General features: G+C 48.1%; 1 protein-coding gene across 5 annotated transcripts in view; it reads left to right on the forward strand.

Moving 5' to 3' along the window:
* The window catches only part of CEP164 (centrosomal protein 164), a 31,443-nt gene extending 15,424 nt beyond the window's left edge, over positions 1-16,019 (forward strand). For all 5 annotated transcript variants that reach the window (XM_060787551.2, XM_067470821.1, XM_067470820.1 and 2 more), the window contains 10 exons: positions 85-230; positions 406-538; positions 2,264-2,331; positions 2,496-2,682; positions 7,063-7,170; positions 7,518-7,632; positions 9,870-10,208; positions 12,986-13,052; positions 13,291-13,413; positions 14,995-16,019. In XM_060787551.2, coding sequence (XP_060643534.2) covers positions 85-230; positions 406-538; positions 2,264-2,331; positions 2,496-2,682; positions 7,063-7,170; positions 7,518-7,632; positions 9,870-10,208; positions 12,986-13,052; positions 13,291-13,413; positions 14,995-15,097 — 1,389 coding nt within the window. In that variant the 3' untranslated portion in view covers positions 15,098-16,019. The remainder of the gene's footprint in view (positions 1-84; positions 231-405; positions 539-2,263; positions 2,332-2,495; positions 2,683-7,062; positions 7,171-7,517; positions 7,633-9,869; positions 10,209-12,985; positions 13,053-13,290; positions 13,414-14,994) is intronic.
* The last annotated feature ends 1,336 nt before the right edge of the window (positions 16,020-17,355 follow it).

A 17,355-nucleotide genomic window follows, 5' to 3' on the forward strand; every position in this document is an offset into this window, starting at 1 on the left:
TCTTTCCTGACTCTTCAGGTATGTCGTCACTTCCTTCTTGTGTGTCAACAAAAAAATAGTGCCTCCCTTGATTTGCTTCCCCAGGAAGTGGCTTTGGCCCTTGAGGAGTCTCGGAAGGAGCAGGAGAGCCTTGCGGAGACCGTGCGGCGGCTGCTGCAAGAGGTGGCAGAGATCCAGAAGCAGAAAGCAGTGCTGGGCTCCCAGGTGGAGCAGCTGCGGAAGGAGGCCAGGTGCATGTGCTGCGCAGGCGGGAGGAGAGTTTCAAGGAGAGCGCATTTGGGTTTCCTTATGGGATGCCCCCCCCCCCAAAAAAAAACACTCCCCTCCTGGACTGAGAGAAACCCCCAGATTCTCAGAGATGGTCTTGTTTTTCCTTCTCTCTTTCCCTGTTTTTGTCACTGGCAGTGAACTTGAGGAGGCCGCCAAGGGCAAGCAGGGGCTGCTGAGTCCAGGTGAAGGGGGCAGCCCCAAACCCTCCCCAAAGGAGGAGGAAGAGGAGGAGCTCAGGCTGGAGGACCTGCAAGACAGCAGCTCAGTGGTCAGTCAAAATCTGTTTTGGTGGGGTGGGGTGGGGGAGGGGTTTCAATTCCTGCTTGTGGTCTTACGGGTGGCTGCTCGGCTGCTGGGCTCAGCCTGGGATTCCACTGAAGGATGAAGACGTAGCCAGGCTGCACAAAAGAGGATTCGGCCTGGCTAGGCAATATCTGCAAAACACTTCCTTCTTTCCTTCCACGCTGGGCTTCTTTCTCATGCAGATAAATAGCTTCGCTCTCACAGAGCCTCTGCTCACACTGAAGTTACACAGGAGCTTCACACATTTTTTTACACACGGAAGCCTTCAAATACAATGGACTTCAGCCTGGGGCTTCTCTCACTGAAGCTTCTCACACCAGGCCTTTTCATACTGAAGCCTGCTAACACTGAGTCCCACTTCACACTGAGGCCTTTCTCACACTGAGGTCTTCTCACACTGAGGGCTCTCTCTCAGACTGGCACCTTTCTCCCATTGAGGTGAACTAACACTGAGGTCTACTTCTACTGAGACCCCTCTCCCACAGAGACCTCTCACAGATTGAGGGGCTACTAAGCTACAGTCACACCTGCTCATATTGAACTGTAGCATTTGCCGAGTCATTGCAACCATTTAACCCTTTCAGTGCTTGACTCACATATTTGTAATTAAAAATACCTAGTTAATTCTTAGTATTTCTGACAAGGAAGAGGGACACATGCCACGTTTTGTGTACAGTCCTGTTTTTAGTACCATCAGCATGAAGGGAGCTCTCAGAAAGCCTCCCACAAAAGGGAAGGTGCTACAGCAGTGGTTCTCAACCTTCCTAATGCCGTGACCCCTTAATCCAGTCCCTCATGTGGTGGTGACCCCCAACCATAACATTGTTTTTGTTGCTACTTCATAACAATCATTTTCCTACTGTTATAAATCATAATATAAATATCAGATATGCAAGATGTATTTTCATTCCCTGGACCAAACTGGGCACAAATACCCAATGCACCCACATGTAAATGCTAGTGGGGTTGGGGGAGGATTGATTTTGTAATTTGGGAGTTGTAGTTGCTGGGATTTATAGTTCACCTATAATCAAAGAGCATTCTGAACTCCACCAGCAATGATTTTGAACCTAATTTGCCGCACAGAACTGCCATGACCAACGGAAAACACTGGAAGGGTTTGGTTGGTCATTGACCTTGAGTTTGGGAGTTGTAGTTCACTTATATTCAGCGAGCACTGTGGACTCATGCAATGGTGGATCTGGACCAAACTTGGCACAAATACTCAATATGCGCCAATGTGTACACTGGTGGAGTCTGGGGAAAATAGACCTTGACTTTTGGGAATTGTAGTTGCTGGGATTTATAGTTCACTACAATCAAAGAACATTCTGAACTCCTCCAATGATAGAATTGGCTCAAACTTCCCACATGGAATCCCCATGACCATCAGAAAATACTGTGTTTTCTGGTGGTCTTTGGCGACCCCTCTGACACCCCTTTGCAACCCCCTCAGGGGTCCCAACCCCCAGGTTGAGAAACACTGTGCTACAGGAACCTTTTGAGTGAAAGGCAAGGAGGGCTCCTCCTTTTCACTTGGGGGAGGAGATCCCTCAATGGCTTCCTCGGCCCCTCAGGCTTGGCTTGAGAGGAGAGCGCTTGGGGCAGGAAGGAGCAGGCTCTGCTTTCATGGGATTCAGGCCTCAGCTGCGTATAACTAACAGACTTTAACCGTGATTGAACCCTCAAGGCTTCCCCCAGAGAGATGGAATGCAAAGCTCCAAAGGACAACGAGGAGAGCAACGGCCTCCTGGATCAGTAAGTGGCGCAAGACTTTGGGCTCCCTTGGTGCATTGTGTGTGCCCTGGCTCAGATGGACGCAAGGGGAGTGCGACCAGTGGGCTGTGGACCCGCGGCATTCTCTTACTTTCCAAAAGGATGGCATGGTTCATCTTCTTCACCCAAATTTCTTCCTCCTGAAGGGTCCGGCACTACATTTCTGCAGAGGGCTCCTCTCTGAAGACCACCAAAGAGTTCTTGGTGCGCCAGACGCACTCTATGAGGAAAAGGCAGACGGTCCTGAGGGCGGCCAAGCAACACTGGAGCCACGACCTGCAGGATCCGGGCCGCTCTCAGGTGCTGGAGGGAGTGCGCAGGAGCCTGGAAGAGGTGAGCAAAGGAAGAGGAGGGGTGTGCGACCCTGGGATACGGGGATGCCCTGGAAGGGGCACCAAACACAGTCCCTGGGAGTGTGTTTGGCGGGAGAGGGGCGCAAGTCACCAACCAGGTTGAACTCTGGCTCAGCACACATCATTGGCAAGAGCAAACCCCGTGCTTTGTTTTCATATTATTGTCTCGCGATTGCCTCCCTACAGCACAGCGCACAAAGGCCATTCGGACAAAAATAAAAACACAGTAACATTACAATGGCAGCACTACAGAATTGTCATGCGTTAGCATGAGTAGCATGCAGATTGACTCTAGCCCAGTTAACTTTGTGTGTGATGACTTGGCTCATAAAAGAAAAACACATGAGACTTCGGCTTAAAGTAGAAAAGAAAAATATTATAGTATTGGCAGCATACAAAACAAAATAGCAGGACTGCTCTTTCCACAAAAGTAACATAAAACAATATCTTCTGAGAGATATCATTACTCAGCTGTGATAAGCAGGAATCCTTGTCCTCTTCACATGGCTGTGTCTTCGCAGGACATCTGCAGCATAGTCCCCGGCTTACACAAGGCAAAGTGACACAAAAGCAAAAATGCGCAGAGGCCTAGACACACAAAGGCATAAAGGCACAATGGCGAAGAAACTAAACACAGTAACTATTAGGCCTGGGTAACAACGGAAAAATTTGTTTCTAAAATCGATTTGTATTTGGGGGGTTTTTTTGTTTCGATATTTAAAATAATTACAAAATTTTCCTCTTAAAAAGTTCGATATTTACGAAATTTCGTAAATGGTAAAAAATTAACGAATCGCTTTCCGAAACAATAACGAATCGATTCATTAATGGCGGACGCGACCGCGAAATATGCTAAAAAACCTCCAAAAACTTCTGAAGCTTCCCTCTCCCACTGTTCTTGACTGTTGGTGTGATATTATAATTTTTTTCACTAATTAAACCATAAAACTGGCCCAGACATGTGGAAATAATAACAAAACGATCTCGGAACAATAACGAAACGAATACAATAACGAAATACGAAGCATTTACAAAACGTATTTAAAAATTCGTTTTTTTTAATAATTGCTCCAGAATGGTTCGTTATCGTTTTGTAATTGGAAAAATTAACGAATTATTAACGAATTACAAATTAACGAAATGAAACCGCCCAGGCCTAGTAACTATCTTTATACACGTAAAAATAATGCTCTCAATTAGCTCTTCAATTAACTGAAACAGCTGTAGCACAAACAGCCTTGAACCTTACAACAACTTAAAGTTATAGCACAAACAACATTGATCCTTACAACTTAGATAAAGTACGTTGCAACCTCTTAGTAGCAACAAGAATGACATCCAGCTTGGAGCTTGTGGTGGGATTCAACCCCACGCTGCTCAAGACTTAGGAGAACTTAATTAGCATTAATAATACTCTATATAAATAAAAATGTAATGTTCGTTTGTGGTATTCGCAGAACTCAAAAACCCCTGGATGAATTGGCACCAAATTTGAACACAAGACACCTAACAACCCAATGTATGTCCTTCACTCAAAAAAAATTGATTTTGTCATTTGGGAGTTGTAGTTGCTGGGATTTATAGTTCACCTACAATCAAAAAACATTCTGAACCCCACCGACGATGGAATTGAACCAAACTTGGCACACAGTTCTCCCATGCCCAACAGAAAATACTGGAAGGGTTTGGGGGCAGCGTCCTTTGGTTTTGGAGTTGTAGTTCACCTCCATCCAGAGATCACTGTGCACACAAACAATGATGGATCCGTACCAAACTCTACACAAATACTCAATATACCCAAATATGAAAACTGGTGGAGTTTGGGGGAAATAGAATCTTGACATTTGGGAGTTGTAGTTGCTGGGATTTATAGTTCACCTACAATCAAAAAAACATTCTGAACCCCACCGAGGATGGAATTGAACCAAACTTGGCACACAGTTCTCCCATGACCAACATAAAATACTGGAAGGGTTTGGTGGGCAGTGTCCTTTGGTTTTGGAGTTGTAGTTCACCTCCATCCAGAGATCACTGTGCACACAAACAATGATGGATCCGTACCAAACTCTACACAAATACTCAATATACCCAAATATGAAAACTGGTGGAGTTTGGGAAAAATAGAATCTTGACATTTGGGAGTTGTAGTTGCTGGGATTTATAGTTCACCTACAATCACAGAGCATTCTGAACCCCACCAACGATAGAATTGGGCCAAACCTCCCACACAGAACCCCAATGTGGGCCACAGCAACGTGTGACAGGGGAGGGCTAGTAATAAATAAAACTTTATTTATACCCCGCTCCATCTCCCCCAGGGGGACTCGGGGTAGCTTACATGAGGCCACGCCCATCAGTACAATAAATTCAATATACACAAAAACATAATAAAACCAGAAAATTTAAAAAATAGAATAGCCTGAGGTTTTCCCTTCTCCCATGTCTCCTGAATGACAATTGGGAAGGTATATTTGTCTTCTCCCTTCCCTCTCTTCCTGCTCCCATTCTGATTGGTTGTTTAAACTAGATACTTTCCTTTTTGAATCTGACTTCTGCCTGGGTTGTTGTAGGTTTTTTCGGGCTGTATGGCCATGTTGTAGAGCATGGCCATATAGCCCGAAAAAACGTACAACAGCCCAGTGATTCCGGCCATGAAAGCCTTCGACAATACATTGATGTCTGCCTTCTTACTTTTTTTGGTATGGAGAGTATGTGCTATGTGCTTTGAGGTCTCTCTCTGCTTGTGTGTCAGGAGAGGTGTCGTGATTGAGTTTTCCCCTCTCTTGAATCCTTAGAAGAGATGGGTGTGAGAGGAGCTCAGGACCAGCTCTTGATTATTAAGAAATGCCGTTATTTCTTATTATTGTAAAGAAACCTTTTGTGATTTTTAAGATTGGGCTCTGCATGTTTGCCTCCTAAGCTCTGAATTCTTTACAGACACATCCCGTGGCACTTCACGCTGTGCTTGCTGAGAGCTGTTGCTTAACTTTTGTATCCTGTTTGTTTTTGGATGCTCTGCTATATGTCTGGGCTGCTTACCTGTAACCGTATTTCTCTGAGTGGTCACCTGTGAATTCGCACATACATAGAATCATAGAATTATAGAATCCAAGAGTTGGAAGAGACCTCCTGGGCCATCCAGTCCAACCCCATTCTGCCAAGAAGCAGGAATATTGCATTCAAATCACCCCTGACAGATGGCCATCCAGCCTCTGTTTAAAAGTTTCCAAAGAAGGAGGCTCCACCACACTCCATGGCAGAGAGTTCCACTGCTGAACGGCTCTCACAGTCAGGAAGTTCTTCCTAATGTTCAGATGGAATCTCCTCTCTTGTAGTTTGAAGCCATTGTTCCTTTGCATCCTAGTCTCCAAGGAAGCTTGCTCCCTCCTCCCTGTGGCTTCCTCTCACATATTTATACATGGCTATCATATCTCCTCTCAGCCTTCTTTTCTTCAGGCTAAACATGCCCAGCTCCTTAAGCCGCTCCTCATAGGGCTTGTTCTCCAGACCCTTGATCATTTTAGTCACCCTCCTCTGGACACGGCTTTTCTTCCGATGCCAGAGCTCTCGGTGCCATCCTTGCCCGATGATCGACTTCTCAATGTCAATCTGTAGCGACATTGATGTGGTGGATGCACTCGGCGCCGAGAGGGGACCCGCACGTGCCGTTGGGTCGTCGGGCTCAGCGATACCGAGGCCGAAGCCAGGAAGGGCCCTGATGGTGGGGAAGTGGTATTAAGGAGACCTCCACAGGCCCTTCCTGCACCTCGGCCGCTCAGTGGGCAGGCAAGGATGGCGCCGAGAGCTCCGGCATCAGAAGAGAAGCCATATGTGCAATTCACACTGACCACGGCGGAGAATTAGGGTAATTTTCCCTAACAGCTTGTAGCCCTCATTGTGGGTTCTTGCTCCGATCGAGAAACTGATCATGCCACTAATGCTAATCAAGGTGGTCAGTTGAAACATTCACACCTAGCTCCAGCAGACAAAAGTCCTTTGCCCCACCCTGGTCATTCCACAGATATATTCCACAGAGAGAGTCATCTGTGGAATGACCAGGGTGGGACAAAGGACTCTTGTCTGCTGGAGCTAGGTGTGAATGTTTCAACTGACCACCTTGATTAGCATTTAATAGCCTGGAAGTGCCTGGGGGAATCTTTCGATGAGAGGTGATTTGATGTGCCTGATTGTTTACATTCACACCTAGCTCCAGGCACTGTTTGGCCATTATATGCTAATCAAGGTGGTCAGTTGAAACATTCACACCTAGCTCCAGCAGACAAAAGTCCTTTGCCCCACCCTGGTCATTCCACAGATATATTCCACAGAGAGAGTCATAGGCTGTTTTTCCCTCCAACAGGAAGCCAGGCAGCTGGAGGAGGTGAGGTCTGCGGTGCGGAAGGGCCAAGCCCTGCTGAGGAAGAAGGAGGAGCGGCTGGCCCAGCTGGAGTCCTCCCTGATGGAAGAGGTGACCGTGCTCTCCCATTGGCTTCTGGGGCCAAAGGCTGTGACCCAGGAAAGGGACTGGCAGATAGGTGCCAACACCGGCTCCCAGATGACACCCCCTTGGGACTGGTTCTCCCAATGAGGCAGAGATGGAGTGGGGCTCGTGGGGCTGTGGAAACCCAAGTGCCCAGCCCTTCTCCCTGGCAACCCTTTTTGTGTCTTCAGGAGGGACCGCACAAGCCATGCTTGAGGTCCAGAAGTGGGCCCTAGTCCCAGCGGTCCCTGTTGCCTCTGGGAAGGCACAGCTGCATCCATTCCTGGGGTGCAGAGGCAGGAAATGCATAACTGGCCTCTTCCTTCCCTTCCCAGCTCTCCGATGAAGATACGCTCAAAGGAGGGGCGTGCAAGAAGGTGGTGACCTTCGACCTCAGTGATTCCGAAGACACAAGCAGCCTGATGAGCGGCAATGGCTCTTCCCACAAAAGTAAGGGATGGGTTGGGGGCCAAGGGTAGCCCTCCCTCCAGGTTGCCCAGAGAGACTTCTGGGCTCCTTCCTACCTCAGGGGGCCTGGCCTGTGACCCTCCGTAGTATGAAGTATCCCTTTGGATGTGTTCTCCTGCAGCTCTGCTTTCCCTCCCTGGCCCTCAGGGGTATCTGTGGCTGGAAGGTACTGCTGGGCACACTACCATCTTTCATTGTGTTGATGCAACTTTCCCTAACTTTCACACAGTAGTTTTTGACACACAGCAGCTTTTACACACAATGGACTTCAACCTGAGGCTTCTCTCACCAAAGCTTCTCACACCAGGCCTCCTCATACGGAAGCCTACCTCACACTGAGGCCTTCTCACACGGAAGGCTCTCATATTGATGCCTTTGCTCTCACAGAGCCTCCTCTCACACCGAAATTCCACAGGAGCTTCACATAGTAGCTTTACACACAAGGGCTTCAACCTGAGGCTTCTCTCACCAAAGCTTCTCTCACCAGGCCTCCTCATGCTGAAGCCTACTAACACTGAGGCCTTTCTCCCACTGAGGCCTTCTCACACTGAAGGCTCTCTCAGACTGATGCCTTTGCTTTCACAGAGCCTCCTCTCACACCGAAAGGAGCTTCACATAGTAGCTTTACACACAAGAGCTTTAACCTGGGGCTTCTCTCACCAAAGCTTCTCACACCAGGCCTCCTCATACTGAAGCCTACCTCACACTGAGGCCTTCTCACACTGAGGGCTCTCTCAGACTGATGCCTTTGCTTTGACAGAGCCTCCTCTCACACCGAAAGGAGCTTCACATAGTAGCTTTACACACAAGAGCTTTAACCTGAGGCTTCTCTCACCAAAACTTCTCACACCAGGCCTCCTCATACTGAAGCCTACCTCACACTGAGGCCTTCTCACACAGAAGGCTCTCTCAGACTGATGCCTTTGCTTTCACAGAGCCTTCTCTTACACCAAAATTACACAGGAGCTTCACATAGTAGCTTTACACACAAGGCCTTTAACCTGAAGCTTCTCTCACCAAAGCTTCTCACACCAGGCCTTCTCATACTGAATCCTACCTCACACTGAGGCCTTCTCACACGGAAGGCTCTCAGACTGATGCCTTTGCTTTCACAGAGCCTCCTCTCACACCGAAAGGAGCTTCACATAGTAGCTTTACACACAAGGGCTTTAACCTGGGGCTTCTCTCACCAAAGCTCCTCACACCAGGCCTCTTCACATTGTGTCCTTTCTCCCACTGAGGCCTTCTCACACTGAAGGCTCTCTCAAACTGATGCCTTCGCTCTCGCAGAGCCTCCTTGCACACCAAAATTACACAGGAGCTTCACATAGTAGCTTTACACACAAGGGCTTTAACTTGAGGCTTCTCTCACCAAAGCTTCTCACACCAGGCCTCCTCATGCTGAAGCCTACTAACACTGAGGCCTTTCTCCCACTGAGGGCTTTCTCGGACTGATGCCTTTGCTTTCACAGAGCCTCCTCTCACACCAAAATTACACAGGAGCTTCACATAGTAGCTTTGCACACAAGGGCTTTAACCTGAGGCTTCTCTCACCAAAGCTTCTCACACCAGGCCTCCTCATACTGAAGCCTACCTCACACTGAGGCCTTCTCACACTGAAGGCTTTCTCAGACTGATGCCTTCGCTCTTACAGAGCCTCCTCTCACACTGAAATTACACAGGAGCTTCACATAGTAGCTTTACACACAAGGGCTTTAACCTGAGTCTTTTCTCACCAAAGCTTCTCACAGCAGGCTTCATAATGCTGAAGACTACTAACACTGAGGCCTTTCTCCCACTGAGGGCTCTCTCAGACTGATGCCTTCGCTCTCACAGAGCCTCCTCTCACACCGAAATTACACAGGAGCTTCACATAGTAGCTTTACACCCAAAGGCTTTAAACTGACACTTCTTTCACCAAAGCTTCTCACGCCGAGGTTTGCCTCACACACCTCAGGACGACACTACCTCTGGCCCACTTACTCTAACAGACCTACTCACCCTTTCAGTGCTTGACTCATACTTTAGTAATCAAAATACCCATTTAATTTTTAATATTTCTGACCCTTTTTTTCCTTTCTTTATCCATGTCTCTTCTGAGGCTGCCATTTGTGGCTCAGCTTGCTGAGTTCTGGACTTTCCCAGAACAAGGGCATTTGCAGCATATGTGTCCTGGGTCTCAACAGACTTCTTTCCATCTCTTCCTCTTCTTCCCACAGCGCTTGGCTTGAAACCGGAGCTCCGCTTGCCCCCCTTGGACAAGATCCAGTGCCTGACCGACTCCTTGCAGCGCATCACCAGCGAGCTGAACAGGGTGCTGGGCCTCCTGAGCACCTTCAGCGCCCAGCAGCCCTTGCCCATCGCGCCCGGGAGGGGGCCGGCCTCCCCACTGCCCAAGGAGGGTGCTCCCTTGGCCGCTTACCCCTCTCTGCCCCGCACTTCTGCCGGGCCCCACTGGGCCTGGGGCATCTGCTCAGCACCTGCCGCTCCCTCCTTTGCTCCGGCCGGCCAGTCGGTGGACAACATGTTGACGGAGAAGTGGCGCAAGTATTTCCCAGGTGAGGAGCACAGTAGGAGCAACGTATTGTCGACTGCTTTCATGTCCGGAATCACTGGGTTGTTGTAGGTTTTTCGGGCTGACTGGCCATATTCTAGAAGCCTTTCCTGTCGTAGTCAACTGTGAATACACACATATGGTATCTCTGCGCCTGCGCAGTACAGCTTTCGGAACCTTCTAGAACAGTGTTTCTCAACCTGGGGGTCGGGACCCCTGAGGGGGTCGCGAGGGGGTGTCAGAGGGGTCACCAACGACCATAAGAAAACACAGGATTTTCTGATGGTCATGGGGATTCCATGTGGGAAGTTTGAGCCAATTCTATTGTTGGTGGAGTTCAGAATGTTCTTTGATTGTAATGAACTATAAATCCCAGCAACTACAACTCCCAAATGTCAAGATCTATTTTCCCCGGACTCCACCAGTGTTCACATTTGGGCATATTGAGTATTCATGCCAAGTTTGGTCCAGATCCACCATTGCATGAGTCCACAGTGCTCTCTGGATATAGGTGAACTACAACTCCCAAACTCAAGGTCAATGCCCATCAAACCCTTCCAATGTTTTCCATTGGTCATGGGAGCCAAGTTTGGTTCAAATCCATCGCTGGTGGAGTTCGGAATGCTCTTTGATTATAAGTGAACTATAAATCCCAGCAACTACAACTCCCAAATTACAAAATCAATCCTCCCCCAACCCCACTAGCATTCACATTTGGGTGTATTGGGTATTTGTGCGAGGTTTGGTTCAGTGAATGAAAATGCATCCTGCATATCAGATATTTATATTGTGATTTATAACAGTAGGAAAATGACTGTTATGAAGTAGCAATGAAAACAATATTATGGTTGGGGGTCACCACAACATGGGGGACTGTATTAAGGGGTCACGGCATTAGGAAGGTTGAGGACCACTGATCTAGAAGATAAAATAAACATTTTAGTCCCCGGCTAGCCCCGCCCACCCCCCTTGAGTATATATAGCCCATGGGCGGAGCTAGCCACCAGTTCTCTTTATCCGCCGCTTTAGCAGCAGCTCTTGAACCTTTGCTCCTGACTAGCTTTTATTGGACTGCCTTCTTTTGTACCTGACCTTTCGCCTGCATCTCTGGCAAGCATCCTCAGCGGTTTCTATCAGACCTCACAACCTCTGAGGATGCCTGCCACAGATGCAGGCGAAACATCAGGAGAGAATGCTTCTAGAACATGGCCAGACAGCCCGAAAAACCTACAACAACACAGTGGGTGCATCTGTCCTGGGCTGCTTGTCCAGGAAAGCAAAGCCCAGCACGGACCAAGGCCTGGATCCTGTTGGTCATTGCAACTGGAGAAAGGCCCGCTCCATCAGTGAAATCTGGCCTCCCAGGGTTGGGTCAGCCAGCAGGATGCAGTCCTGGTCAGCGGGCATCTTTGTCTGATTGCATTGATAGTAAGAAGCCAGGCATTCCTCCCTTTTCTCTGGAGGAACAAGAGCGCCAAAGGGGTTGACTCTCTGACTCTCGAACGGCCTTTTGAACCAGAGAAGGGACGTTTTCCTTGGGGTCCTGGGAGTGGAAGGCCTCTCCTGCTCCATTCTGGGAGACAACTGCTTTCTTGTTTGGGCTGTGCCTTCTCCTTGAGGCTACAATATACTTCGTAGGAGGAGCACCACTGCTGGGAGATTACTTTTTCTTCCACAAAAAGAGGAAAAAATATTTATTTACTTATTGACAGTATTTATATTCCGCCCTTCTCACCCCGCAGGGGACTCAGGGCGGATCACAATGCACATATACATAGCAAACATCCAATGCCATAGACACACAACATATATAAACAGACACACAGAGGCTATTTAACTTTCCGGCTTCATGAGGGGATGCTTCGAATTCCAACCACCGGGGGAGCTGTTGCTTCACTTGTGCCACCAATGGAGTACTTCCTCATTCTTTTGCACGCTGCTGGAGAATTTTATGGTGTTGTAAATTAGTTAAATTAGCATCCCCACATAAGTGGTACCTAAATTTCCTACTTGACAGATGCAACTGTCTTTCGGGCTGCAAAGATCGACAACAAGCTAGACAAATGGTCGGGAGCTTACTCCGGCCCAGGCTGGCTTCACACTCATGACCTTTCAGTCAGTAGTAATTTTAATGCAGCTACTCCCAGCCAGCTGCGCCACAACCTGGTCCCTGAGTTGGTTGTATTTCCAGAAGAAAATGGCACCTGAGTTGGTGGTTATTCGATGCTTAGACCATAGGTCTTTCACATAGAAGGCAAACAAATAAAACAAATAAAAAAATTGGTGCAGTGCGTTAAACCACTGCGCTGCTGAGCTTGTTGACTGAAAGGTCCATGGAGCAGCACAAGTTTCTGCTGTCAGCCCCAGCTTCTGCCAACCTAGCAGTTAGGAAACATGCAAATGTGAGTAGATCTATAGGTACCGCTTTGACTGGAAGGTAATGGTGCTCCATGCAGTCATGCCAGTGGAGGTGTCTACAGACAACGATGGCTCTTCGGCATAGAAATGTCCAGAGTTGGACACGACTGGACTTAATGTCAGGGGAAAACCTTTACCTTTAACTAGTGTTCCCAATTCCACCAGTTTGCCTTATTGGTCCCCTGTGTCAACTCCCAAGGTGAATAAATTGATGGGAGCTCTGGCTCTGAGTAAGGCCCCAGGGGAAAATATTGGATGCCTCCAGAAATATCTGAAAATGGGCACCTGGATTCACAGCAGGATGTACGGATACAATAGTGACACCAGTTGAGCTTCCAAGCGCACCCTTTCTTCTCTTTCCAGGTGTCTTCCCCTTGCCCCGTGGGGGTCCCGGCGCCCTGAGTGGCAAGCTGTCTTTGGTGACGCCCGAGTAAGGCTTCTTCCTGCGCCTCCCTCTCGCTCCCTTGCTCATCTCCAAAGCATCCCAGAGAGGGTCCCCTGGGGGCAGTCTATCCCACCCGCACCCCATGAATACTGGCCACAGGTTGTATGGTGGGCAGAAGGGGCTTCACCTCACTCACCCTTCCTTCTGGGGATTGTGGGAGCTCCTCCTTAGGGTTGTGTCTCCCATTGACAACATCCCCCTCCCCATTTTTGCTTCCCTGCAGCGACCCCCTGCGCCTGTTCCCGCAGCCCCCTTTCCGTGGCTCTGAGGCCGAGAAGCAGAACATCCAGGGCATGATCGATGCCAACAGGAAGTGGCTGGAGAGCGTCAAGCAGGACTCCCGGGCGTATCCTTTGGCCCAAGCCTGGTGGCACTTGCTCTTAGAACATGCCCCCCCCCCCCATCTTCCCATGGTCATGATGGACCCAGCGATGCAGTTGGGTCCTGCCTGACCTGTTGTTGTTATGGAAAAACTACCCTAAATATACAGCAGAGCGCCCAAAAACAAACAGGATACAAAAGTTGAGCTTCAGCTCATTAGCGAGCAGAGTGTGAAGTGCCCTGTGATGTGGCTGCAAAGAGTTTAGAGCATAAGGAGGCAAACATGGAAAGTCCAATCTTTAAAAATACCACAAAAGGTTTATTTACGACTAGCCATCCCCTACCACACATTGATGTGGCCCAGTCTGTATGCATGTATGTATGTCTCTGTGTGTGTTTATGTGTGTTTATATATTTGTATATATGTGTGTTTGTGTGTATATATGTGTGTGTATATATATTTGTGTATTTCTGTGTTCATATGTGTATATGTATATTGTGTATATGTGTGTGCTTGTGTATATTATTATTAATTTATTATTACATACATTTCTATCCCACCCTTCTCCCCACAAGGGTGGCCTTACATAAGCATCCAATGATATGCATATATGTGTGTATGTACATGTATATGTATGTGCATGGGTGTGTATATATGTGCATATTTGTGTGTGCTTGCAAATATATGTGTGTGTATATATATGTATATGAATATATGTGTATATGATTTATTTTGGGGGTTTTTTAAGTCTGTTCTGCTGGTTTTTTGTGTGTTTTTAGGGGTGATGGACACTTGTTGGACTATTAGGTGTATTGTGTCAAAATTACATGTCAATCCTTCCAGTGGTTTCTGAGTTATATTTCTCCCACAAACGAAAATTACATTTTATATATATATATATATAGAGAGAGAGAGAGAGAGAGAGAGAGAGAGAGTATATATTTGTGTATATGTGTATATACGTCTGTTTGCATATGTGTGTGTGTGTGTGGTTTTGCGCATGTGTTGTAATGTTTTTGTTTTTTGGCTTTTTAAGTCTCTTCCACTCTGTTTTTCTGTGTTTTTATGAGTGATGGTCATTTGTTGGCCTGACCGGTGTCCAAATTTGGCGTCCGTTCGTCCAGTGGTTTTTGAGTTATGTTAATCCCACAAACGACCATTACATTTTTATTTATGGAGATAATAAGAAAGAACTGCATTTCTTAATAGTCAAGAACTGAGTCTGAGCTCCTCCAACACCCACCTCGTCTAAGGTTTCAAAGAGAGGGAAGAAACACCTCTCTGACACACACGCAGAGAGAGATCTCAAAGCACACAGCACATGCTCTCCATATTCTCTTTACTGAAGTGTAAGAAAGCAGAAGGCAGATTTAAAAAGGCTTGCAATAGAAAAGTACTCATTTTAAACAACCAATCGGAATGAGAGCAGAAACAGATAGAAGAAGAAGATATGTTCCCAATTGTCATTCAGGAGACATGGAGGAAGGGAAACTCTTAGTCTGTAGTAAACTAACTACCTGCTCCTCGTTGAGGACTTGAGACTTGGGCAGCGTGGGGTTGAGTTCCAAGAGTTGTGACCTAGCTTTTCCTTCACCCGTCCTGCAGGCCCCTCCTGCCGAGCGGGCACAAGTCCCCCCTCGGGGCCCATCCTGGCGTGGTGCAGCTCGGCCTGGACGAGAACAACCAGATCAAAGCCTACCATTTCTAGCCGAGAGGGCCGCTCCTCCTCCCAAGCAGCAGCGCCCGCTTGCTCCCCACTTGGCTGGCAATACATGGCATTCCTTCCTCTGAGGCGGCCTCCGTGAATGCTTCCTCGGGCCCCAGAGCCCTCTTCCGGGTCCTGGTTTGGGGAGCAGTCGGGGCAACAGCGCAAGCAGCCCCTGCGCTCATTTCCCAGTGCCTTCGAAGGCAGCCTTTCTGGGGTGCCCAAGACGCATGTCCATGCGCATGGATGGTGGTAGCGGGTTCAAGTGCTGGACTTAGGGCTGAGAGCCTTGGTTGGGTCATTCACATTTCCTGTTTGCTGAAAACAGGCTTTGTTTGGGGCGGGAGGAGCTTTTGGTCTTGGCTTTGCTCAGCTACGATGCCCAGTGGCAAATGCAGGGACCGGGAAGCAGAGAGCATGGGGCCCAGAGCCTGTGGGGCCACTCTTTAGTCAAATCTCCAGTCTTGTCCCAGTCTCCAGAGTTCTCCTTTGAGCTCAGGTCCCTTCACCTTTCACTACATAGAGCTGGTTGGACTGGCAGGGGGTGTCGGTTTGCCTGCCCAAGGGTACCCTGTGGTGCTTACGGTGGCACAAGTGGCCCCAAGATGCAGGAAGGGCCCTCCATTCTGCTGGCAGGACAACGAGGGTCTTCCGCCAGACCCCCTTCAACCTCTTTGAGGGTGACCCAGTCTCAGGGGGGCAGGCCCTGGCTTCTGAGCCCCTGGAAGGGCAGTGGCGTTTGGGGCACTCTCTGCACCGGCCGGCCGTCATCATAATCAACAACATTGTCTCCAAACAGCGTTGCCCTCTCTATCTGTCTGATCTCATGGAAAAGCAGCAGGAGGGACGGGAAATGACTGGGGTGGGACGGAGTGTGCCTTTGGCTGCGTTTTGCATATCAAATAAAGCTACTTTTTGTACCTCTCTGGCCCTGTTGGTCCTTGTCCTCCTGCTTGAGGTTTGTGAGAAGGAAGAATGCACCCTTCATGGTCCATGGTTTCATCAACTTCCTTGCACAGTCTGCATTTTGGGTTATTATTATTATTATTATTATTATTATTATTATTATACCATTGCCTTGACTATGTGGATCTTCATTACCAGTGTGATGTCTCTACTCTTCACCCTTTGATCGAGATTGCTCCTTTCTCTCCTCCCAAGACGGAAACGTTTCCTTATTTCCTGGCTTCACTGCCTCTGCACTCATCTTCCCACCTAGAAATACAAACCCTGCCCCTGCTTCCATGTTTTCTCCCTCTATTTGCCAATTCTCAACCAGTCTTGTTGCCATCATCTTGGTTTTTTATGTTTAGCTGCAACCCAGCTTTTGCCCTTTCTTCTTTCACCTTGGTGAGAAGGCTCCTCAGCTCCTCCTTGCTTTCAACCATCAAAGTGGTGTCATCTGCATATCTAAGGTTGTTAATGTTCAGTGTATTGTCAAAGGCTTTCATGGCTGGAATCACTGGGTTGTTGTAGGTTTTTCCGGGCTATATGGCCATATTCTAGAGGCATTTTCTCCTGACGTTTCGCCTGCATCTGTGGCAAGCATCCTCAGAGGTAGAGAGGTCTGTGGGAAGTAGGAAAAAGGGTTTATATATCTGTGGAATGACCAGGGTGGGACAAAGGACTTTTGTCTGCTGGAGCTAGGTGTGAATGTTTCAACTGACCACCTTGATTAGCATTTAATGGCCTGGCAGTGCCTGGGGGAATCTTTTGTTGAGAGGTGATTTGATATGCCTGATTGTTTACATTCACACCTAGCTCCAGCAGACAAAAGTCTTTTGTCCCACCAAGGCAGAATAGAGCATGGGGAGCATGACTTCCCTAGATCTAGACACTAGGCTCCTCTTGATGCAGGCCAAAATCCCATTGGCTTTTTTTGCCGCCACATCACATTGTTGGCTCATGTTTAACTTGTTCCCCACGAGGACTCCAAGATCTTTTTCACACGTACTGCTCTCGAGCCAGGCATTGTATCTTTGCATTTCGTTCTTCCTGCCAAAGTGGAGTATCTTGCATTTGTCACTGTTGAACTTCATTTTGTTAGTTTCGGCCAACATGGTCGAATACGATTGTTTACATTCACGCCTAGCTCCAGCAGACAAAAGTCTTTTGTCCCACCCTGGTCATTCCACAGATATATAAACCCATTTCCCTACTTCCAACAGACCTCACTATCTCTGAGGATGCTTGCCGCAGATGCAGGTGAAATGTCAGGAGAAAATGCCTCTAGAACATGGCCCTATAGCCTGGAAAAACCT

The sequence above is a fragment of the Anolis sagrei genome, chromosome 7 (genome assembly GCF_037176765.1).
Source record: "Anolis sagrei isolate rAnoSag1 chromosome 7, rAnoSag1.mat, whole genome shotgun sequence".
Lineage (NCBI taxonomy): Eukaryota > Metazoa > Chordata > Lepidosauria > Squamata > Dactyloidae > Anolis > Anolis sagrei.